This window comes from Teleopsis dalmanni, chromosome X, assembly GCF_002237135.1.
Source record: "Teleopsis dalmanni isolate 2A chromosome X, ASM223713v2, whole genome shotgun sequence".
NCBI classification, from domain to species: domain Eukaryota; kingdom Metazoa; phylum Arthropoda; class Insecta; order Diptera; family Diopsidae; genus Teleopsis; species Teleopsis dalmanni.
The window spans coordinates 32,320,791-32,347,258 of record NC_051848.1 but is presented as its reverse complement, the minus strand read 5'-3'; the positions used below and the strand labels follow the sequence as shown (position 1 = coordinate 32,347,258).

Genomic DNA, 26,468 nt, shown 5'->3' with positions numbered 1-26,468 from the left:
ATTTTAATTCTTGTTAGTAGGTTAATGGGGTTCTCAAAGACTCGGCAAAATAATTATTGCAAAATTTGAAATTTTACTCAATACTTTTTGGTATAAAACAATGGAATAAACTGGATTAGTTTTCAACAATTTTTTACAGTTCCTTGTTTAAGATCAAAATCGTATAATCTAGTCTAAAATATTTACTAAATATAGCTGCACTAGATTATCAGAAACAAAAGAATTCATTAACTTAAAACACAATCACAAACCAGGAACAAACTTTAATAAGGAACAAGTTTCCAAGAACGGCCGTGTCTACTTTCCTAAGCCACTCGTCGCCAGCGACAACCAAATACCGTTTACCACTTCTAAGGGACTTCACAAGCAGGTCCCAGCGGGCTAAAACAATAACAATAATAACAATAAATTTTAACGCAATGGTATTAGCATTTTTTCCAACTTTTTAAAAAAATTTATTTACTGCACTTCACTATCAGTCATTTTGTCAATTTTCTATATTCCAAATCAATTTATGTGACGCCTGTAGTACAGAACGGTTTTCGTATAAATATACTTGCACAAATCAAGTATTTCAGTTACATAGTTTTATAGACTAAGTTATAGTTGATTAATAGTGCCTAATAGTGGGACCATAAGGACAAAAAAGTAATATAATGGAAAAAATTTTTTATTTAAAATTTATTAAATATTTACTTAGTATGGTGGCATCGAATAGTTTGGCGGTGGTGGGCCACGCATAGGCGGAGGCCCACGAATTGGTGGTGGTCCACGCATTGGTGGTGGTCCTCCCATCATAGGTGCACGGGGTATGCCCCTGCCTACGGGTGCCATATGTTGTTGAGCTGGGCCGCCTACGCCACGTACAGGCCCAGTTAGACCTGCTGGCACTGTCGCCATGTTAACCGGAACGCCACGACCGGCTGCGCGACTCATACCTGGGCCTGGACCACTTCCTGGAACTGGAACACGCGGTAGTCCTTCTTCTGGTGGAGGTGGACCTTCAACAGTTAATGAAACAATATTTTCCCCTCTCAGTAACACAAAGCCTAACACTCGCTTTTCTTCGCGTTCTGGCAGTTTTTGGTTTTTAGAACGAATCCGTCGGAACTCTTCACAATCCCCAAGTATTAAGTTCATATGTTTGTCGAATGCTTTGAATGTCCCAATAAATATTCGTGAATCCTGCAGTATGATGCGCACTCTGTAGTTCAGGTGCTGAACCATTTTATTGTTTTTGCCAAAAGTCTGAAATGAGAACGCGCACATGTAAATAAATACAACTCAATTTGCCGCAAATGTAACAATGCTAATATTAATCAATATTTGTATTTTCGATATATGCGCTTACCATTTTGAAATGATTGTTTAGAAAATAATCCTACTAAACGGTACAAAACAACGTAGTTTTTTAATAAACACTATATATCTTGCATTAGAAGCACACCGAATGCCGCTCTCAAAGCATACAATTGCAATCAAAGCGAACGAGCAAAAAGAAACAGGGCGCTGCCAAATAGAAAAAACCGCAGAGCTTACAAGACAATATTCGTGGTTAATATTAACAATTTTAATATGCGAGTTCGAGTAAATTGAGGTAATAAATTAAAATTTCCTAGGGATTTTTTGCACTGCACTTATGTAAATATTTATTTATTTATTGCACTTATTTATTATTTTTGATTAAAATTACAAATTTATTTATTAAACATCTCATAGAATGTTCACATTAGTAACATCTAATTTACCTAATTTTTATCTAATTTACCTTAATTTACTATTTCCTTCAATTTACCATCAATTTACTTGAACTCGCACACGGCCGAACGTAATATGATAACATTAAATGTAGCCACAAAACTCATAAATGCCTCGTAAATTGTGTAAATTTAAATAATAACGTGAATGATTTACTTATATTTTTACCAATTAAATCAGCTGTTCGTGTAAACTCAGTTGCCGTTTTAATCTAAATAAAATTAATATCGAAAATATGTGAAAAAAAAAAATGGTTTACACAAGCAACTGAAAAAATTTAATTATTAAACCATATAAACCTCTGCAACAACAACAAAAACTCATTTTATATTATATTAATTAATTGAATTTTTGACTAACCATACAGCTGTTTCGAGTATTCCCAAATACCCATTATCAGTGCGCTTGGAAATAATTCCTCTATTTAATTAATTATTCATAAATAACTTTTTTTTGAGACTGCTAGTACTAGAAATCGAACTCGTGCCCTGCCAAATCTGTAGCTCAGAGTCAGCGTTCATTAGCCAACTGACCCAAAGCCGTACTTGACTTTTATGTTCGCACATTTTTCTGGAGTTTTGTTAATTTGCTATGAAAATTTTATTAACAAATTCACTTGCTGTGTTTATATTAGAATGAAATCATAAACCAGCTGTAGAATAATTGAATTAATTAATTATATTTTTATTTTTTAATCGTTAAATTTCAAATCTCTCTATTCTGTTTCTTAAATAAATAAAATTATATAATATAATTAGCGACTACAAAACTGCAATCACCCCTTTTACACTTATTTTGCGAATAGCGAAACAAAAGAAAAAACCGAAAATAATTATTTTTTCTTGTAATTTGCTTGACGCTGTCATGTTTTCCCTTTATTTAGAATTAATTTCTATAAATAATTAATGAATAACTTAAAAAATTTCTTTATCTCTGTTTCAAATTTCATAAATAACATGATTTATTATGAGTAATTATAAAAGATTTGTTGCTGCATTTTTTTTAATTTCGCTTTGTAGTCATGATTCTTACATTGATAGTTTAAATAGTATTTAAATAAATGTGCCTTTAGCTCGCACAATTTTTAATAGATTAATAATGAATTTTGCATTATAGGCCGCGCCTAATTGTTGAAAAATCTGACAGAATAATGATTACAATAACAATGTCAAATATACTCTCATTAGTGCACTCAAACTGTTTATTTATATTATTTATTTATATTATTAACATATAATTTAAATAAACGTTTTTGAGTTTATACATCAAATAATTAAACACTCAAATGAAGGATAATAAAGAAACGTATCTAAAATTTATTCTTTTAACTCAAATTACCACTATAATCCTAAGACTGCTGTCCTAAACCACAGACTACCACCATAAACCACAGATTGCTGTTATAATCCATAGATTGTATCATAAATCATAAACTGCTATCATGATCCACAAACTGCTATCATTAACCACAGACTACCACCATAAACCATGGACTGCTGTCATAATCCACAGACTGCTATCATAATCCACAAACTGCTATCATTAACCATAGACTATCACCATAAACCACAGATTGCTAACATAAACTGGTATCATGATCCACAAACTGCTGTAATTAATCAAAGACTATCACCATAAACTAAAGATTACCACCTTAATCCACAAACCTCTATCATATCCATAGTGTGCTATCATTAACCACAGACTACCACCATAAATAATAGACCGCTACCATAATCCACAGACTGCTGTCATTAACCACAGACCAACACCATTTCTTTGCCAAATCTACAATGAGGAATGATCTATTATGGAACATTAATTTGCTTAAGTTAAGTCTCAAGACTGCTGCCCTCGTCCTTTATTGCGAAGTATGAGATTTCTTCGCTTATATCAGTGTACATTTCAGTACCTCTACGATATTACCCTTTTAATTCACTTGCATTTGCTGCATAGGTGGAATACTTTATTATTTCAGTTCAAAATACAAAAGGCTTTTATATATAACGTTTTTGAACATTTTTGTATATACCTTAACTCTACTGGACACATACAAAGTAATAGGAAATCTTATTAACGCTAATATGGACCCCACAACTCTGCGAGATGTAATAGAATAACATCCACATACGTCAGAACATAGCTTTGCGAATTGTGAACCGCTGTCATCGCATCTCGCATAACCCAAATCTTCATGTAGAATCTAAAATACTTCTTATAAAAAAGCATAACCAATTGCTGTTCAAGCAATATCTTCTTACGTGTCACATAGACCCATATCCCAATGACATCGTGCTATCGTTGATACATTTCTTCATATAATGAATATATTGACAAATATTGCAATTGAGCTAACATCACTGAGGTCGATTAGAAACGTGTACTGACAGCCTTGCACATAGGTTGTCACGGTTGCACTTCAACAAAGTTCGTAATAGGCCTAAGCCTAACATTTCGAAAGAAGAAAGACGCCTTCCTCGTACGACAAAAACTGTCCTAGCTCAATACAGTTTCGGATATAACCAAGTGCTAAACAGTTGTTTGTCACGCATAAATGTGTTATTTTCCAAAACAATGCACACACAAACTTGAGTCCAATTGAACTGTGGATCTGCCCTATGGAAGTGCCTAGGTTTCTCCGCTTTGGTGCTACTTTAATTTAACTACCCAATCCAATCTTACTCCTAAATAATCTCCTTCTCTCTCATACTACCATTACCTATCCACATCCTTACCCATGTATTCTACTTGTAGTTCCATTCATATTATCTGTTTTACTGATCCTTGTGGACTACAATATACAATAACAACAACATAAGATGTTTTTTATATTAAATATTTATATTACTTTACCATTTCTAGAGATTCACTCGGAAAGTTTTATCTTCTTTTCAAAGATTATAATCTTCGATTTAGACATATTAATCACTTTAATAAATTATGTTTAGGATCTTTTTTTTATTTTTGACTTTATTGAATAGATATGGAAAATTTGCAATGGTAAATTAAAAGGTTTTCTAAAAACTTAATATAATTTGGTCATACAGATCAATTTTTAAACACGCAAATAATTAATTATAAAATAAAAAATGAAAAATGAAAAATAAAAAAGGAAGGAGTATAATAAACACGTTGGAATATTTTTATTCATTTGTTACAACTAATTTTACATTTTATGTTATCTTGTATATAATAATGCTAAATATTATAATTGATTCTGGAGTTTTAATGTATTTTTCATCATAGTTTCGAAATTCTCATAAATCTCATTTGAATTTCTTTAAAAATTTCTTTAAATTATGTAAATATTTATTATTGATTTTACACAACACAAATAACAATTACAAACTAAACTTAATAACAATACTCAATCAGTACATTTATTTTTCTATATACAAATAATATACGTACGTAATAACTTAGTAAAGATTATATGTTTTGCAGGATATGCTTAACATTGATAATAATAACAAAATATTAATTTTAGTATTCAATATAAAATTTTATTATGGTATTTAGCTATAGATACAAAAATTAGTTGACAATGATTTTAAAAGACAGAACTAAATATCGAAGCTTTTCGAGTGACATTTAGCCAAATTTTGAAATAGAATACTATGTTATTTTATAAATGACTGTAATTAACATATATAGATAAATTACATGCAAAACGGCTCCTTTTGGTTTTTAACCGGTTTATTAAATTTTATAAAAAAATATTTGCATTAATATTTTCAATATAGTAGTAATAAATGAAATTTTTTTTTTTTATTTTTTCGTTAGTCTCATTCTAGATGTAAATTATCAGTCATAACTAGTACGTAAACGAGCGGAGAGACTTAACTGATTATATTTTTTTTACGTTAATGTTAATGTTAATGTTTACAGTGCAAATATCCTTTGACATTTTCTTATTATATGTATATTCCCTTAAAAATTTTGTTTACGTTTGTTGCAAATAATAAACAAAACCTGATTGTGTCTTGTCTTTTACCGATCTAATAATTATTATTTGATGTAAGACAATTATGTTTTCTAAATTTGATATTTAAAGTTTGACGTTTCTTATTTTTATTGCAACAGAACAGTTCATCCTATTTTCGATTCATCCTATTTAAAAGTTGAAAGTTCGTCAATGAATTGATTATGTGAAAGTAAAGTTGCTTTTGTATAACACAATGATGTAGGAGAGGATTTTGAATTTGGCATATATTAGGCCCACATTGTAGAGAGATCCCATACTTTTACAACACGATCTTGACCAACAGTTAAAAACCGTTTATGTTCTTCATCGAGATCCATATAAATGATTGAATGCTTTGCATCATGAAATGAAGCTAATGATGGTCTCCTAAAAAAATATATAATTCAATTAATATTTTTAATTTAACGTGATCATTAAAAATATATGTGTAGGTATACTTACTCAACTGTTTGCAATTGTTTATAACATGGGTCACAACAGCGTACATCGAACTCAAAGCCCATTATTGGTATATTGATTTTATTTGTTGAACAATTGTCACAAACAGCCTTTCCACAATGACGACAATGATGTTGTCTTATGCCTTCGGTTTTACAATTTTAAATTTACACAAGTAAAAAATTATTAACAACAATATTAAATAAGTAAAAATAATAGAAATAAAATATTATCGAATATTTATAAAATCGCAAGAATTTTATATAACGCTTATATTTTATTAATTTGATTAATATCCGCTCAAATTCGACTAATCTAAACGCAAATCGTAGTTTTCGGATGAGTCTTTATCTACAGGAGATAAATAAAATGCAGCATGGAACAGGACTCATAAAAAAAAAGAGTGGACTTGAAAATTTCTTGAAACAAAGCTACAGAAGTTAGATTTACATCTTTCATAAAAAAATTCTTATTAGAATTTCGAGATTTGATCTTGGCCTTATTTACACTATAACTCATTCTGTTTCCAATAATAAAAATCTTAATTACAATATTGAATATCTTTCTTTAGTTAAACGTAGGATTTGAGGGAAATGGCGTTTAAACGGATAAGCCTCATTTAAGGAACATCTTATATTTCTTTTAACTATAATAAAGAATAACAATCAACATAATTTCATTGAGAGCTCATCTCCAAATGGATGGAAATCATTATCCTTGGATACCATTATCTGTGAGCCCCACAGAAAATAATTCCTTATTAAAGTTTTCTTATAATGTTTATGTACTTATGTTTACATGAGACATAATTTGTATGTCTATATGTATATCATTTTAAGAATTAATAACTTATCGGAGACTTTAGGCGAAAGAGAACGTTTAATAAATAAATCAGTCTGAAGATGATTATAGACTACTGTGTAAATAAATATAATTATTTTATTGGTGACAATAACACATAATTTTTAATAATAATTTAAAAAGTTATGTATTATTTAAAAAATGCACCAATTAGCCCTTTTAAAACTATATATATAAATAAGTTAGTAAAAACCATATGGATAAAATTTTTTACAAAAGAATATTATTAAGCAATATTTAAATAGAAGTTCTTCTATATGAAATGCAGATATGTGATTATCGTCGTTGTACAAACAAAAAAAAAATTGAATACCCCTTGCAGCAATTAACTATACATATGTATACATAAAACACATTTATTTAATAAAGAGGCGTTTACATCTATCTATTTAAAATCTAATTGTATTAAATATAACTATGTTTGTACTTATAAATAATGATTTGTCATAATAAATGATCCGTACTTACCAATTTGCCGTTGATCCATCATTGAACGAAAATTCCAAAAAAATGGACGTGAACACAGTTGACAATTATTAGTTTCAATCCAACCGGGTACTTCCTTACGCATTGCATTCATTTCCCAAAATACAACGACAGAGTCTTCGCCACAGCTAATTAATTGCTGTGTATGATTTGCATAAACTAATGATGAAACCTTATTACTAAATAAATTACATTATAAGTAGACAATACTAAACATAAATATGATTAATTTACTTATGCCCCTGCAATTCGTAAATCGTGCCACGTTTACCACCAACATCCCAAACAATAACAGACTGATCGCATGAACCACTAAAGAGTAGTTGTGGTCCTTCAACCCACTTAAGACAACGTATGCTGGCTATAAAGCAAAAATACTATGTATAAAAAATAAATATATAATATTTAAGCATTTCGTACCGGTATGACCCTTAAATGTTGTTATTATTTGTACTCCTTGTAAATCACAACGCAACATCGCAATTTGTCCAGCATAGTCACCAACGAATGCGTATTTAGCCAGTGCATCAAATCTAATATATAAAAAACAGAACATATATATATATAAAAAAGCATACAAATGTTATGTATAGCATTTAGTTACTGTAATGCAGTGCAAGGTGTTTCAAAATTATAACTTCCAATTCGTTTTCCAGTGTCTGTACAATGATAAGCAAAAAGTTTGTCCTTACTGCAAGACAATATCCAGCTGTGTGCTGTAGAAAAGACAACTGCAACTACACGTGCTTGATGTGCTAAATAATCTTTTATAAAGGATAAACGATTACAGTCCTCTGAAAGCGCATATTGAGTTACTGTGCCATTTTCTTGCCCTACATATATTTGCCGCGCGTTGGGTACATAATCCACGGATGTACAACCTGATGGCATATATTGACAAATACTTGGCCAATATTGACCAGAATCGCGTTTTAACCACACACGGATTGTTCTATAGCAATAAAAATAAAACAAAATAAAGTAAATTTTCTGAATTTATACAATAGTGAAACAAAAAGAAAATTTTTGTGCTAGACATACTTGTCATCTGAAACACTTATGACACCATTTTCGCCAGGAATTAGTACAGCCGCATTCACGTCATCACTGCTTCCTTCTAACTTGCTTAACAATTCCGGTTTTTTTGTGGTACTGAAACGGTCGTTGCTATTACGTTGTGCTGGTTTAATTTCCGCAGCCATGCTAATGTATTCCGATTTCTGTATGCCAATTCGTTAATAATGGGATTCTGTTTAGTATTCTTTTGTTTATTTAATCGATACGTTAGAGCTTGCACCCAATTTATCGCAAAATGATTCACACAATTCACACCTAAATGCCGAACGAAGAAGGACTGCGATAATTCTTACACACCCAAAATAGTACAAATAATTCAAATGAATAACACCGATAAGCGTTGTATGAAATATCGTAAAATATGTTTAACAAGTCAATTTAATTGCTATTTTCTTATACTGTTTTACTTTCTTTTTATTCCATTCTAATTAACAACGACTTAAAATCCGCTGTTCGGAGAAATAAAATGCAAAATATGCGAATGAATGAAACTGAAAAAAGAATACAATGAAACGTCACTGCACATATAAAGCAGTGTTTTGAGCTGTTCAAATTAAAAAAAGTAGCCGATAAGGCAATTGTACATAATTAATATATTAACTTTTTAAATGTTACTCATATTAATATGATTTTTAAATATTTTTAATTCTATTTTGAAAAATTTCATAGCATGTTTAAGTTTTTTTTTCATACTTCTTGATTCTTCTTCTTGAGTTAGTGCTATTACGCACTTTCACTCTATAATGGCTGGGGGGCTTATCTCTACCCCACACTACGCTTTAACTAGGCTAAGAAATCATATCATTTATTTGTTTTTTAGTTGATGACGGATTTTAAATCAGCATATCTTCCTGAGAGTCCAGAAGTGGACTCTCAATTTTTAAGTTAGAACGAAATTAAGAAAAATGTCCTTAGTTTCGTTGAAACGAATGTTGAAATAAAGTGACAATTCAAATGCAACTATGCGTAAAATACATTTTTAGCAAAAAATAAAGTTGAGATAACGAAAAAGGAATATTTTTTTTTAAAGAAATGTCAATGACAGTTGACTTTAATGAAACCGGGAAATTATTTTGAAAGTAATGCAAATTTTTAAATTTGAATATAGAGAAAAAACTGTGACTGTTTTTAATTTAAAATAGAGTAAAAAATAATAATTCACATACCTTAAATTCACTAATACTAATAAAACTACTGAATTAGCATTCAGTAGTTTCCTCTAAAGTTATAATAATAAACTTTTAAAATTTCTCAGTTACAAATGGTGTTTAGGGCATGTAATTTTTAACATTCGATTTGTAAACAAAAAACATATGATTTCCTTAATTTGGTGCAGTATGAACACTTTCCAAATGAACTTAATTTCATTTTTACGAAATTAAGGAAATTTGGCTGTCTGAACATAGTATTAAGCAAAATATGTGTTCAAACAAGCTATTTTAATTAATTACTACAACTATTGTTCATTTCCCCCAGTTAGGCATATGGGCTCAATAATGTTTCTAAATCTGACTCTATTTGATGCTTCTCTGTAGATGTCGTTCAATTATTTATATCACTTTTAACCCTTCTTCTTCAGGTTTTCGCTGGCGCACCAGGTCTTCTGCTACCTTGTGGATTCCAAGTCAACGCTTGACTCGCTATGTAATCTCACGGGTGTTTAAGCGTATGGCCTATCCACTTCCACTTTCTTCTTTTTATCTCATTTTGTGGCACTTATTGAGTCGTTTGCTTTAGCAAGCGTTCATTTGATATTCCATCTGGCCACCATATTTTTAGAATTCTACGTAGACACTTGTTGACAAAACTTGTATTTTTGTCAGGAAATATAAATCTTTGACTGCACTTAAGTCATCTTCTTAAACCTATTCACAATAGTGTTAAGACGTCATACAGAAATTGCGCCTTCCGACATTTCAGAAATATTTGAATAGTAATTAATAACTGGCTTCCAAAATAATTTGCACTACATAGCGGGACCAAGTAATAATAAAGTATATGAACAATTGATAGATATATGGGTGAATGGAAAATCACAGTTTTTAAATTTCAGAAATCACGAATAAATTTCTATTTTATAGCAATCAACAGAACAAGACTTGCAACGGAAATTTTATCAAGAAGAGCTTGTATAACTTCGCCTCTACGTAACCTGTTGTGTAAATATGACACGCTAAAATGTCGTTAATGATTATAGTGAATGTTTTCTACTACAGGAGTGATTAAAAAATAAACCTGAGAAGGCTATATTAAAATTATTAGCGAAACGAATAAATCCCTACAAAGACGAATGCATTTATGTAGATACTCCCAAAAACACAACATATTGCATTTAGACTGTTTTGATCATATGGAAACAAAGCCATCAACAACTAACATCTGAGCATCCGATGTTGATTGACCTAAATCGATTACCACTGAAAACATGTTAACCGAAATAAAAAATGTTCCTTGTAGAACCCCCTGTTAAATACGCTGTACACAGTTACATAAGGTCCCGAAAATATTTGAGGAGTAATTAGGTGTTCACACAGAGTACTTTATGGTTATGGTTATATATATTGCCGAAGCAATGCAAAATTGTGCTGGAAATGAACCATTTTCATAAGAAATATTTACAACTCAGCATGAATTCGAATAACATATCCCATTAACTTTCATGATAACTTTAGACTAAATTCAAAATATAGATAAAATAAAAATTATTGTAAAATTTATTAATTTTTTTTTAATTTTTATTTTTTAACATTAAAAAAAGTTTTAACCAATTAGCCTGAAGAAAACATTCTACTAACTTCAACGCAGTCGCAATGTGAGAAAATTCAGCCATAAGACACTACGATATATATATATTTTATTATTTCTATGTTTAAAATTTTATTCTACAAAAATTTTAATCAAACAAAGTATTAAGTTAAATAAATTATCTGATTCTAATCACCTGAAACCACTTATTGCAGACGAAAAATATCTGAAGCTATTTTTCACTTATTGTCTGCAGTCGTGTCAACGAAATTTTGAGTGAAAGGCTTCGTTGGTTGATTATAGTATTTAATAGTACCAGCCGCCTTGATGATTATGGTTGTCCCTCCTGTCAGACTTTCATCTAAAATTAGTTGAGCATCAAAATTTGTAATATTGTGTTCTGACGCTGGTAACTCTAAAAAGAAACTGAATTGCGTTCTTCCCAAAATATTGGTTTCCATTCCATATATATGTAACGCTATCTAAATACAAGCTTCCAACTTGCTGTGGTAGTAGAAACAAATAAATTAATAAAATACGATTAAATATGTAAATTTACTGTACTAAATACTTGTTACATTTTTTGCGTATATAATAGAGTAACATGCAAGTGCGGAATTAAGAGTTACTTTATTTGGAAAAATGGTAGTAAATAAAACGGGGCTTTACACATGATTTTCAAATGTATAAACCGAAGTATTACTTTGGAAAATTAATTAAAAATAAAATTCTTAGAGCTACTAATATTAGAGATCCTAATAATTGATCTAACTAACATGACGCGTCTTGTCTACAGTAGTATAATAATGAATAGTAAACGAACGCGCGATTTCGGGACAATTTTGAATTTTCGCTCGCAATTCCTTGAAAAAAAAGTGAAGTTAACAATAAGTGGTTTTATATAGTAAAAGAAATAATAATTACGTTATCCATTATAATAAAAAATACAACCAAATGGAATCGAAATTTATACGACCAATTTGATTAAACAACTTAACGAAACAATTTTTCAAATGCAGTTGTCATATTAAGAGTACTCATTCACAATAGCAACAACCAATCATGGTACGGCATGTTAGATAAAGCACTTTTAGTGGTTCGATTCTATGCTTAAAATGAAGTATTTATCCAAAGAAGATTTTATGTAGAACCGAAACTTAAATGAGCACGAAGCAAAATACAAATACACTCTCAGAAATTGCCCAAATACCATCTCAAAACGCACGATTATTTTCAATTTCAATATATTTAGGTCCGTATACGCTCCGAAATACTCCGTAAAGCAATATATTTAACTTAATGCTGTAGAGGAGCTGTTTGTCCCAGATGGAGTCTTCAATCTCGAATAATGCTGTGGCTATAAACAACCATCATTAAACTGTTTTTATATGGCAAGCAACTAAAAATGGAAGCTATATAAAATTGTTTGATACGATAAGAAGGCAGTCTCGGAAATTGTTGCAGAAGAACAGCTTTATTTTTGAATTAATATATCTTTACATAGGGTCCAAAATTTAATCATTTGTTAAAGTAGGGAATAATATTTTATATTGAATTAAATATTCACATTTACTTGTTTTTGTCGAAGTGAGACATTTGAGGCCGATGTAAAACTAAAATAATAATATTAATATTTTTTGACATTTACTATTGGTATTCAGAATGTCTGTGCATCGTTACATGTGCAAAATTATTTGATTTTACAAAAATAATTCCCTTTCTTATGATTCTATACTTGAGATTTGCAAGACAACATTCCCATATATTCAACACCATTTACCTTTTGCATATGTGAATTCTCTTATTACTTTTTTTACTGTTCGCTGGGCATATGAAATATATGTCATATGTTTTATATGTAAAATAAGTTTATTCAATAACAACGACATAATCTTACTTTCATTAACATAAGTAGTTTTAGCTACTGCGGAAACATGATATAAGACCTAGTACTATCATCCACAAAAAATTTACATAGAATTTCATATAAAAATGTTTTTTTACAATGTCTATAATGTTGACTAAAAATTTCAAAATTTGTGATTTAAATTAATCAATATGATATAGGGTAAGTTAAGTTGTTAAATGTAAAGTTAGAATTTTTGAATTAGCTATTACCATTCTATGTAAATGTAATATTTTTTCACTTTTCAAATAAGTTTAAAATACATGAAAAGAGTTACACAAAAAACTTCTTTATAATCAGAATAAATCTTCTCCAAGTTAAATTCTGTTCAAGTGCGTACTTTGATAGTTTAGCAAGTTTAACATGCTAAATCGAAGTATATTAAATTTATCACGGAAATGTATTAAGATAGTGTATATGTATTGTTTTCATTGAAGTTAATATTTTCATATTTTTATATATCAGCAATTAACTCACAATCGTTAGTATTGTAATGTAAAAGTAAACCATTAATTGAGAAACTAAACTAAAGAGAGACATAAAGCCAAATTTATGAAAATTATATACATGTAAATAATAAAAAAATAAGAATTACCTTGTAACTATTATCATTCACATTTTAAACTGAAACTCGATAAATAATAATTAAATTTATATTCTATGTCTCAATTTTATGTGCCTTTTATTTTTTCGCACAAAAATAACGTTTAAAATTCTTCTATTTATTTTAAAACGCAGAAAGAACTATTACTTTTGTGTTGCATTTATAAAAATCATGAATAACTGGCACTGACCTGCCGAATAATTTTTAAACGAAAATATAAAATGCATTTTTCATACAAGGCAGTTGTTTTTGTGATTTCATACAAAATGTTTTTAAGGGTTTTTAAATTAATATTAAAGGCATTATACAAACTTTTAAAATAATCTAAACATTTTTTAAAAGTGTTTATTAAAAATATAAACCTATAACATATTATCAATTTAAAGTCTTTGTTTAATTTTGTTTTATTATTATTATTTTATTAATATTATTATTACTTAGATATAAAATTTATAATTTTAATACACTTTATTAATTTATAGTCTTTGTTTAATTTGTACTATTATTATAATACTATTAATATTATTATTCAGAAATAAAATTTATAATTTTTATAGATTCAAATATAGAATAATAAATTATATACAATATGATAGAAATGTTTGAATTATAAAAAGTTATAAAAAATTATTATGAATTTATAATAAAATTATAATACAAATATTTAAACTTCTCAAATTCTTTTATGAATTTTTTTTAATAAAATAAATCCATCACTATTTTATTAATTTAAACTTTTGTTTTGATCTTAAACATATTTTTATTTATAAAAAAAATTGATGAAATTTAATATATATAATAAAAATTAAAACGATTTAAACTTTTGTTTTCATTTTAAACATATATATAACTATAAATAAAAAAAAAAATTAAAATTAATTCTATTATTATTTTGGTAGAATTAACTTGATTAAAAATATTAAAATTTTTTTAATTTAAAAATTCGCCACGAAATTCCCATGAATTTTATCACGTGTTTCGTATGTAATCTCTAGTTTTAAATGTCACCAGCACTAGGACAACCAACAATATTGTAAAATTTATAATATGGCAACACTTATCACGATGTTTGACTTTTGCAGTTTGTGCAAAAGATAAGCGAATGAAATAAATGAACGCCATGTTGTCTTACCGGGTGAAGTCTAACGGAAAGTGACCGATAAAAATAAATGCTTGTGTGGGGTTCAGATTTTTTTAAAATTTTACCACGCATAAAATAATGACTAAGTACTATAATAATATGTATAGCAAAACGTAATTATCAACAAAAAAACTGCTAGAATGCACATAAAAGTTAATTGATTGTTGCAAAAAAAAGCCAAAAAAAAGAAAAAAACCAATACAAAAGTGTGCATACAAAAACAACACCGAAGCGCAAAAGAAAAAGAAAATCAACTTATAAATAACAAAGATATGCGTAAAGAAAAAAACTTATTGCGCATATTGTTTTAAAGTCTTTCAATTTGTCAATTTGTTGTGAAAATGAAAGGGGGAATTGTTGGTATAACGAAAAATAAAACCAAAACAAAATTTGCAATATTATTATTAAATCAAATTCACTGGGCCAAATTGAATTTTAATAACCAAAAAAAAATAAACAAAATCAAAACAAACTCAAATGATGGAAAATAAGTGCAATAAAACTCCGAATTGCAATAATAAATATATGGATCACGTTTATTGTCATTCTGGTGAAAACAGGTACATACGTTCCAATAACAATAACAATGCTAGTGGCGGTGGCAATGGTGCTACCACTGCACATGGCGACATACTGGCTCTTTTCAAGGAAAACAAACAATTAAAGTCAATGTTAATATTGCATTTGGATTTAATACAAGAGCAGACAGATCAGCTGATGGCCAAAGATAAACAAATTGAAAGCCAAAACGAAGAACTGATAGCGTTGCGTGAAAAGTGTACAGGATTCGAAGCACAAGTGCAGGATTTACAAACACAACTACAAAGACAGCTTAAACGAAATGCCGGTGGAGAAGTCTCTTCCATACCACCGCCGCCACTTGCTAAAATACAACGTGTGGGCGAACAAACTGCAAATCGAAATATTATCGGTGAATGTAATGGTAAATTAATTAGTAAAATTATATTGCATCGTGTTAATGTTAATAAAGATGTAATGCAATGTACAAACATGAGCTCTACATCAGAATCAGATGTGGATGCAGATGCAGAAGCTGATGGTGATGGTGATGACGATGAAACTGAGGATAAAACTACACAAAATGATGAAGATGACGAAGATGAACAGGATGAGGAACAAGAGGAAGAAGCTGAGGAAGCTGAAGAAGAAACCGAAGACCAAGAAGGGGAAAGCAGTAATGCTACTGAAGATAGTAATGATACATTAATATCAAAAATCAACAAAAAACAGCGCAACCAAAAACCTATTACATTAACATTAACTCGTAAAGTTAAACCCAATGTTACCGCCGTTGCGACGCCCATACCATCTTCCTCAACAACGCAGACTACTGTAACACAACCACCAAGTCGCGGTAAACAGATGCCAGTAATGTTGTGGCATGCGAATGATATGCAGAGCGATGAATCTGGTAGTTGCGAATCAGTAGCCGGCACTGAACTGGTATCCTATTTTCTCTTGCAATCAATATTTTTGTAAATTAAGTTTAATTTGTATATTGTCACTTAATTAGTTGAACTTATTTATAATGTTTTGTTTATATAAATAACATCATTATTGTTTTTGTAATTGTTTTTATAAAATTATCAAAATATGCATATATAATGTATTTTTATTTCATTTTATGTATATTATTTTCTAACATGTAACTAAATCCGAACATGTATTGATTGCATTACGTTGCAAAAGTAAACTGAACTATGTACTACAGAACTATAGATGATCAATCGATCGCAATTTTCCATATCCAAACTGTCTCTAACACAACTCAACGGCATAAATGTCGAGTGCTATGTTCAATGTATACACTGTAACGTCACTGGACAAAATACATTTTGCGTCCGTTTTACTCCTTCTATGTTCCTTTACTTCTATGTATGTACATGAAACAAAATAAAATATGTACGTCACATAACAGAGTTGTTATGAATGAACGTCCGTTTTCCTTTAAAAAAAATTATCAAATACCACTACCATTTGTAGCAAACTCGCCGAAAGTAAGAAAACAACAAATGTGCGGTACACGTTTGTACTAGTAATCTAGTACAAATTACTAAATTCGAGGTATAGCCGTCTGTATTCAACTAAAGTTGTGACATTTTTAAACAAAACAATTCTTTTTTATTATTTTTGAGTATAATTGTAATTTTATTTGTAAACATTTTAATATATATTATATATATTTATATTAATTGAAATAAACTATCAATAATATATTATTCTTACAGAATTCACCGACGCCAAGTTCTATAGCAATGCCAAAGCCACCAGCAGAACCGAAGAAAAAAGAAACAACATCGCAGGGCAAAAAGGAGAAGAAAATTCTTGCACCACCAGCTTACACCATGTACGAGATAAAGAATAAATCAGTTAATCGGTCACCGTATATATCTACGGAGCAAAGGTATTGTACACGTGAATGGGAGACAGAAACAGTGCTACGTGAATTTGAATATTTAAACCGTGATGGTACCATATTGGATTCCGATGTTGCGACTTTGGAAATACCGAAATGGTCTGAGATTGACTTAAATGTTTCCTATAATATTGAAGGTACAGAAGATTTAAGCGACGAAACTTATCTTAAGCGACATGCGAAACTTGAAGCTGATGAGAAACGTCGTAAAAAATGGGATGTACAACAAATACGAGAACAACGTCGAATCGAAAAATTAAAGCGGCGACATTGCAAGGACGAGCTTAACAATCAAACGGAACAGCAAGCCATACAAAGTTTCTATCCTAAAAGTGAAGAAGTTGAAACAATTTGTTATATAAATAGTTTACCAGTACAGGCATTTGGTGAAATGATTCCAAAATTGAATCCAAGAAAAGAATTTAAATTACCTTGGCTATCAAGATTCAGATCAAGAACCACAACTAGATCATATGCTTCGAGATCTGTAGCTACGCTTGGTACCAGCAATCTATTGGGTTATTCTGCTCAAGCACAACAACAGGTGCTAACTTCTTCATATGTGTACATTAAGAAGCGTAAACGTCAACAAAGCTCAACAACGAGGCAAAGAAATACAACGGCCAGCACGTCTAGATACGCTGCAGCTGCACAACTTTCATCTACATCCCAAGGTAAGTTGATCGCTAAATATTTAACTGCTTATTATTTAACAGAGTATAATTGTTATCTATTTTCTTAATGTTATAATTTATTTGTTAACTATATTTCTTGTCTCTACATACACGCACACACTCGACACTATGCTGCTCCTTTCAAACTACAACAACTGCTGTTATATTGTGATGTCATATTGTTTTTTATTATCATATTTCATAATATTGTAAATAATGCAATTTGGCGGGATTTTCGTGGTATTGGATGAAGACAGTGCATACATTAAATTGCTATTACAATAAGACTATTTTATACAATATGTAATGCCGTTTTCGATTGGTAAATCTGGCGAAACTTTTTCAATCGAGATTTACTTTTAATGCAATATTTATTTTCGTTTAATAATTTTAAGCGAAATGTATAACACTTGAAATCAATTTATAACATTTTGTAATATAATATAATAATATTTGTAATATAATATTTTGTCAGAGTTGCAAAATTACCCTGTTAAAATGAACAGCTGCTTTTATACTATACTATACTTTACTGGGCAGATTGTATTCATCAAAAATGTAAATATCTACCAACTCAACTACAGAAATATTAGATTGTTCTAATAGTTACTAAAAAAGATTATTTCATAGATGGTGAAGTCTGTACTTTGGTTATTTTTCTCTCTATGGCCTATGTTTTCTCTCTTAAAACGATTGAATTACTAAACTTTATTACAATTGTTTTACATTTAGGAGAACCTTACTTGGTTTATATATTGATTTCAGTAATAGAATTATAGAGAATAGTTAGTATAGAAGAGAGAATACATCTCATCACAAACTAAATAATCTATATATAACCCAGAATAACAGTTTTATTTTGGTTTAATAAAAATAAATATTTTTACTTCATAGCAAATATTCTGATATTCAATAATGAAGTAGAATGTCAAGTGTTCGGTTCGTGACATGATTTGGTAAATGGTTGATTCGTCAAGGTTGTACAACTTCTAGTTCTTTGTAATCCGAGGAGATCTATCAAGCAGATAACATGAAAGGAATTACAAATGTCTAAACATGGGTTAGGATGTAGTTGAAGGGAGAGCTCAACTGAGCTCTCATCTGATGTCATTGGGGTATCCATCTGTGTGGCACGCAGGAAAGTATTACTTGAATAGCAGTTGGTTATGCTTTTTTACAAGTAATATTTTGGTGGATGCTGCATGAATGTAACTTCTAGTCATTGGGCAGTCTTATTCCTTACTATTAATTTTTTTTATTTCTACAAAATTACATTATATTTATTGGTATATGTATTATTCTACTTGTCTTTTAAATATGTACTAAAATAATTTTTTCATTACTAGGTTAACTTTTTTTATGGATGTTTCTTGGATTTTAAAAACCCTAACTGGAACTGAAGTTGACTATTTTTCTCATAATTTTAGATGCGTACAAAATAATTCGGTATGAAATTTTTTAATACATTTGTTAAATGAAAATTTGCGTTGCAATTGCTTATAAACAATTGTGATTTGTATGGATTGAATGTATTTAAGTTTTCTTAAAATATTGTAAATAAAATAAATATATAATTAAGATTTGTTTTTGTACAAGAGATTTATGTATTATGAAATATAAATGAAATATTCACTTATATATTTAAAAATGTTTATATAAAAATATTTTCAAAATGTTTATTTATATATTTGCTTATAATTTATGTAGTATATATTTAAATTATTGTTAAAAATTAAATGTTTTTTGTAATTATATTTTTAATGTATTTAGGTAAATTATATATATTTTATATATATATATATATATATATATATATATATATATATATATATATATATATTATATATATATATTATATATATATATATATATATATATTATATATATATATATATATATATATATATTATATGTATACACACATGTATAAATATATATATGTCTTGCAACTATTTTATATTTTGATATATTTTATATACATTTATTATTTCTATATGTTATATGTTTATAATGATATTTATAACTTCTTATTATAATTTAAAATTTGTTTAGATATATTAATCTTTTGTGATACAATTTTGAACGCTTAATTTTCCTACTAAGTTTAAATTTAAATTACTTTTATATAATTAATTTTATATGTATAATTATTTCTTATACAATTAATTTTATATAATTAATTAATATTTGAAAAATCCTTTATTTTATTGAAAACTAAACAATGCAAAGCAAATGTATATTGAAAATGCGCCAACTTTTAATTAATTATTTGTAAACTTTTAGTTATATAAAAGAATGACTACATTATATTTAATATTAACAATACTTAATAATAGAATATTATTTTTGTTTGAATTTTTTTCTTCAACTGAATTTGTAACCCATATTAACACTAATATTGTAATAAATGCTATTAGAAGTGATTGATGTAATCCAATACTTTTACACTTTTATAATAGTAAGATTACATTTATTATATTACTATTACTAATACAATTTTTTTTTAATATGTATTTTATTATTTCAATGAATTAACAGTTTATTCTTACGATGTAATTAGTACAATAATTTAAAGCTTTGATAATATTATTTTTGTCATGCATTCATATACTGTGGTTATTGCCTTTCAGTTTGAGTTAGCTCAAAATTAATGCAAATCTATAAAATAAAATTTTGCACATGCTTAATAGTTTAAATTTAATATTGATTTCTTTTAAAATATTATTTTCATCTATCAAATCTTATTATTTTATTTACTGGCTTTTTTGAACAAAAATACAATTTATTTGTGCACACGAATTTAGAATATCATTGAATAAGAATATATTGGTCTATATATAGAAGACAGAATTTCCTTCTATTTCATTAGAGATTTGTTTTTAAGTATAAAAATTTGCAGGGCAATTAAGTCATCATGGTAGTCACATCCTCATTATTTCCCCAACTCATGAAATCTCCCTGATTCTCTGATCCTCTTTGTTTACCATACATTCCAATCTAATGCATGTATTCGTCTTGTAATTTTTTCATATATCCTACTCTACAGATAGTCTTGGACTACAACAGCAACAAGCCGTTATGGCTAAGTGATAAAATACAATATTATATTTGGCTGCCTGTTTAGTTGAATATTATTGTTGTTGCTGTTGTTGTAGTTCGCTGGGACCTGCTTGTTAAGACCTTTTGGGAGTTGTTGAACGGCACTTGGTCGTCGATAGCGACAAATGACTGTGGGATGTAGACACGGCCGTGCTTAGGATCCATATTATCTGGTTAAATGCTAATTGAGTTTTGGATGATTGGATTTAGAGACCAATCAGACCTTTCTTTTCTATTTAAGTAGCGCATAGGCGCTGATACGGTTATTGTACTATAAAACTCTTAACATTTAAAATCAGTCTGTGAGGGTGAAAAAAGAAATAGTTTTTAGAAGATCTTTACTTGTGGTATCCTTCAGACAAATAAGTTTAAAAAGTTCCATGGTGGAACAACTAAATTATTCCAGCATTGGATCACAATCTATTATTCGATTATTTTCATTACATTTATTGACAGCATGATTAGTAATTGACTAAAATAATAAATGAATAAGTTATATTAAATAATAATAAGTCGATTATTGAATTATACTTATAAAAGTCAGATGTACTAAGGAATATTAAAATAATTAAGTTACGGAGATGAACGAATTCAATGATTACTGTAATGATGTTGCAACGATTTAATTATATCGTAAGATGAATGAATTAAGCTATGAAATCTATATTGTGTTTAGGATTTAACTATTAAAAAAAATGAATAAATTCATCTATAAAAAATATGATTGGCTAAAGATTTAACTAAATCATAAAAAATATGTTGAACTAGGGGTTTAACTGAAACATAAAATAAAGGAATTCATCTATTTATAATGCGACCCCCTAAGGATTTAAATGAAACATAATATGAATAAATAAATCTATGAATAGTATGATTGCACTAAGGATTTAACTGAATCAGAAAATAAATAATGTACTTTATTGAAAGTATGATATATAAAATCGAATATGAATGATATAACATATAAAAAGAATAAAATGCTTAAGAATCGAATAAAGAGCATTAAGTAAATTAAGTTATAAAGTGATTTATGTAATCTGTAACAAAATGTTAAAATGAATGTCGTATGATGTGAAAGGTATTGACCACTAATGGTTCAAAAAAATCATGGATGGTTCGGTTTAACCAATAAAATAAATACTATAACAGATTAGGTGGTATACTACTTACCACCTATTAAGATTATTATTGTAAGGTTGGGTTTTTGGAAACCAAAAAACTTCTATTGAATATAATATTTCTTTAATTTTCTAAATCTGGCATGATATCTTCTTTATCTCTATTAGTAGTGTAAACTTCTTCAGTAAATAAGATAATAATTTTTAGGTATTTTTGAACATTTTAGTGGATTTTGCTGTAGATGTGTCAATGTGAAATTGTTATTATTATTATTATTATTAGTTCCATACTCCATTAGGAGCTTCAGGACTCAAGAAAAGTATTCCAACATTTTCTATTTCATGCTCTTTGTCTTAATTTATTAATCGATTTGTCAGTTTCGTGAGGTGTTGTTTTCCTCCAGGTCATTGTAGGTCTGCTCTCGCGTCGTGTTCCTTAAGGGTTCTAGGTTAGCGCAGTGTGCATGGTTAATTAATTCAATTATTTTACAGCTGGTTTATGATTTCGCTGTAATATAACATAGGAAGTGAATTTGTTAATAAAGTTTTAAGGCAAATGAACAAAAGTTAAGTTAAACTTTGGGTCAGTTGGTTAATGAAGACTGATTCTGAGCTTCAAATTTGACAGGATACGAGTTCAACACTAAGTACTCGTAAAAACTATTTACGAATAATTAAATATAAGAAACAAATCCAAGATCACTGCTGATAAGTATTCGGCAATACTCAAAACAGCTGTATGGTCAGCCAAAAATTCAATTAATTAAAAATAACAAAAAAAATGTTGCTACTATTCACTACTGTTCGAAACCTCTCTTTTATATGAAACCTAAATGATAAATTTATTTGAATTTAGTGTATGAAAAACAAAATCTTTTGAGAAACGTTATTTACTCTATGAGGGAAGGATATTAAATATGTGGACATCTGAAGTTTTGAATCAATGTATATTGTAAGATTTGCCAACACTAATCTGTGGCCAGGTTAACTCCATTGTGCTCACTAGTATTATACCAGAATTATTGCAGTAATTTTAGACTTATTGTATTGTAATTGAAGAAATTTCTATGGTTGCATCTCCTTTTGTACATGTTTCTTTTAAATTTCTGATTATAATTGCTTTGAGAGCAAATATGGAATATGAATGCATACTTTAAACTTCTTCCATAAGAAGACTTAAGTTTGTAGTGTGAAGAGCACGTTTTCATTTGTTTCTCTTCTTTGTACTCATTCGTATTATAGTAGAATTTTTGCACGAATTACAATTATATTTTTATATTTAATGAGAATTACTTCTTTACTATGGGATCCTTTTCATCCATAGCTATATAGTACATGTAGAACCTAAGTTTGTATTACGACATTCCTCCATTCTTCTCTATTTTTGGCTTTTATGTTCCAGTTGATGACATTCATATTTCTCAAATCTTGTCGAACACTCTCGCTTCATCTCTTTAACTTCACTCTCGAAGATTCAGGCTTACTATGAGATCAGGACTTAGTATTATCAGATTAGGAAATTATTAAAAATTTCATAAGCCGTAGAAAAGAAATTAAAGTGATTTAATTTTCGATGAAAACTATAATAAGGCAATGTTCTTTTACTTTGATTTTGTATGTGAAAAACGATATCACTTGAAAATGTGCTTTTAGTGTGCCATCAAGTCGCAAAAGGATCACTGTAAGATCCTTTTGTGATCAAAAATCTAAAAGGTTCATCATGATTTATTGTTTAAAAAAAATAAAAATATTATTATTAATATATTGTATGACCAATAAAACTATAACTCCGAAATATTTTTTAATTATTTGATTTGTTTCTATAGGCAAGGATAGGGAAAATATAAAATGTTAATTTTGCCTCTTTTATTTATTATTTATTTTCTTATATGTATATTACTATACTTAAGTCTTTCAATTAATTAACTTTTCTGAATATAATATAAATTTTATTTTAATTATAAAAAGTTTATTTTAATATTTAAATTACGAATTTTTATAAATAGGTATTATCATACATACATTTTAAGGAAACAATTTTCAATATTTTTATTTAAAATATACTATATGCCAACCATACACATCACCATTTCTTTGTGATAAATTTTAATTTAATTTTAATTAAAAAATTATTTATTTTTCTTATTGTAATTATTAATTGAATTGAAATATAAATATAATTTTCTTTTTATTAAGGTAATAATAAAAATAAATTGTATGTTTGAAAAAAATCTATTTTGAGATTTGATAATAAAAATTTTATATGTAACTACAGAAAAAAAAAAATAATACACATATAAAGAAATAAATTGTTATTGAAAATTTAAATAAATATAAACATATTGTATAAATATAATGAAAATTTTAAATTGAATTTTAAGTGAAAATGTTATAAACAAAATCGGTTTAGTCAATTTATGGCTGTAGTATGGTAGCCTTTGGTTTAATTAAATTCATTATAAATTTTATTTAAAAAAAAAAAACAATATATGTAACAAAAATTATTTATTAAAAAAGATTTAAAAAATTTTATTGAAACTAAATCTCTCTCTTTATATGAAAATATATATATATGTATATTATTTATATTTACAAATTTAGTTTTAATTGATTAACTTATAAATTACTTTATAAACTATGTAAATGTAATATAAAAAAAACCAAAAATTTTGAAACAATTATTGTAGTACTGTAATGAGTATGTTGTGAATGGAATGAATGATAAAGTCTATTTTTGAATTGAAAAGTGTAATTTTAAATTATATATATGTAATGTAAAAATAAATAAAATTAAAGAAAAAAAAAAGAAATTCGCTATTTTTTATTTACAAAAATAAATCTTTGTACAACATAAGTCCGCACCAGCAAATATTTGACCAATCCTCTGAGTTCTAGATAATGCTAGTCAGAGATGAGGATAGGAAAATTGCAGTTTGGTTATGGGCTGAGTTTATTATTTGCTGTGCTGTTCAGCTCTTGTAATTTAATTTTTTTAAATTTCGCATCTCTTTTAGATATACATTTTCTCTTTCTGCATAAATTTAAGAATTTTAATGCCTCCTGTTTTTCTATATATTCCAGTTCATAACATAGGATGATAACAAAGTGCTTTATTTTCAATATAAGCAGCTACAAGTATATAAGAATATATATAAAAATAATAATAATAATAATAAGAACAGAATAGAACCTAATGTGGTATTGGCTTCCAACGAAACAGAACACTCTACGACCATAATAGATTTTTTTTATTACAAATCAAGCTTAACTAAATAGAACACACCCAGCTCTTCGAATGAAACCCAAAATGTCATTAAGGGTTTTCTAACATCAGACAAGGATAAGAGTTTCCGATCTAATATTCTTCTGGCAAAGATCACAATCTGAAAGTTAGAAAGAATGATAAGAAGATTTCTTTACTTTCAAGTAGGGGCGACACTATCTTCTGAGACAGGTTCTTTTAGTTGAGATGGTAACGTAGGCTTTGTTAATTCATCAGATAACCACTAATAGCCTCATCGCTGTTCTAAGTAGTATGTTCCTTAGTTAACGAAATTTGTTCACAAACTTTTTTAATGAATCCGATACGATATGAAACTATGGATGCATGTAAAAATAGCAAAATATATATATGTTACATTAGTCATCAAAATAATTGTAAATATAGAGTTGACATATACCTGTATCTGTCTAAGAGTTCAATTAGCGCTTTCATGCTATTTTATTGATAACACAGTTATATCCAGTCTGTGTGGTTCAGGAACCTGTAGAGTTCGTTAATATTAAACATCGTCATCTCATCAAGATAATTGCAGAGGGGTTTGCTTAGATAAGCAAGGAATGTACAGAGAAAATTGTAATGACTTTTCTTACCTCTGTCGATTTGCAGCTATAGCAGTAAGTATTGCAAAATATTTCCATTCTAGCTACCTGTTCTTCAATAGTTTAAAAGCCAGTAATTATCATTAACAGTCTAAAGAAGTCACTTCTATTTCTGTTTATTATGAGATAGCGTCTATAGTGCTATAGTGTTTAACTAGTCGTACATATTGCAAGATTTTTCCATCCACAAATAGCTATATCAACATGTGTGGTACTAATAGCGCCTTCAGCCATATAACGTAGCATACAACGACGTT

The 26,468-nt window shown here is 28.3% G+C and overlaps 3 protein-coding genes and 1 long non-coding RNA gene across 4 annotated transcripts; 1 reads left to right on the top strand and 3 right to left on the bottom strand.

Moving 5' to 3' along the window:
• Positions 1-435: 435 nt before the first annotated feature.
• On the bottom strand, positions 436-1,480 carry LOC119688999 (small nuclear ribonucleoprotein-associated protein B). The gene is made up of 3 exons (XM_038103718.1): positions 1,352-1,480; positions 697-1,248; positions 436-620 (listed from the first exon to the last, which is right to left on the bottom strand). The coding sequence occupies exons 1-2, from the start codon at positions 1,352-1,354 to the stop codon at positions 697-699; spliced, it is 555 nt and encodes a 184-aa protein (XP_037959646.1). The 5' UTR covers positions 1,355-1,480; the 3' UTR covers positions 436-620.
• A 4,215-nt stretch (positions 1,481-5,695) lies between these two features.
• Positions 5,696-9,171, bottom strand: LOC119689022 (WD repeat and FYVE domain-containing protein 2). Its single transcript, XM_038103757.1, has 7 exons — positions 8,570-9,171; positions 8,133-8,480; positions 7,949-8,061; positions 7,763-7,889; positions 7,511-7,707; positions 6,185-6,326; positions 5,696-6,109 (listed from the first exon to the last, which is right to left on the bottom strand). Exons 1-7 carry the CDS (start codon positions 8,728-8,730, stop codon positions 5,971-5,973), a joined length of 1,227 nt encoding a protein of 408 aa, XP_037959685.1. The 5' UTR covers positions 8,731-9,171; the 3' UTR covers positions 5,696-5,970.
• Positions 9,172-11,389: 2,218 nt separating this feature from the next.
• On the bottom strand, positions 11,390-12,335 carry LOC119662487. The gene is made up of 4 exons (XR_005250788.1): positions 12,275-12,335; positions 11,922-12,213; positions 11,547-11,854; positions 11,390-11,441 (listed from the first exon to the last, which is right to left on the bottom strand). It is a non-coding gene; the product is annotated as an uncharacterized LOC119662487 (long non-coding RNA).
• Positions 12,336-15,455: 3,120 nt separating this feature from the next.
• LOC119689475 (protein male-specific lethal-1) lies at positions 15,456-19,631 on the top strand. The gene is made up of 3 exons (XM_038104308.1): positions 15,456-16,465; positions 17,251-18,112; positions 19,459-19,631. The coding sequence occupies exons 1-3, from the start codon at positions 15,479-15,481 to the stop codon at positions 19,461-19,463; spliced, it is 1,854 nt and encodes a 617-aa protein (XP_037960236.1). The 5' UTR covers positions 15,456-15,478; the 3' UTR covers positions 19,464-19,631.
• Positions 19,632-26,468: the final 6,837 nt, after the last annotated feature.

Bases quoted from the DNA above. Each gene is read 5' to 3' on its own strand.
- LOC119689022 (XM_038103757.1), bottom strand. From the start codon at position 8,730: ATGGCTGCGGAAATTAAACCAGCACAACGTAATAGCAACGACCGTTTC. The intron at 8,481-8,569 runs GTATGTCTAGCA...TTATTGCTATAG, and splicing joins ATAAGTGTTTCAGATGACAA to AACAATCCGTGTGTGGTTAA. The intron at 7,890-7,948 runs GTACGAAATGCT...TTTGCTTTATAG, and splicing joins AACATTTAAGGGTCATACCG to CCAGCATACGTTGTCTTAAG.
- LOC119689475 (XM_038104308.1), top strand. From the start codon at position 15,479: ATGATGGAAAATAAGTGCAATAAAACTCCGAATTGCAATAATAAATAT. The intron at 16,466-17,250 runs GTATCCTATTTT...TTATTCTTACAG, and splicing joins CAGTAGCCGGCACTGAACTG to AATTCACCGACGCCAAGTTC.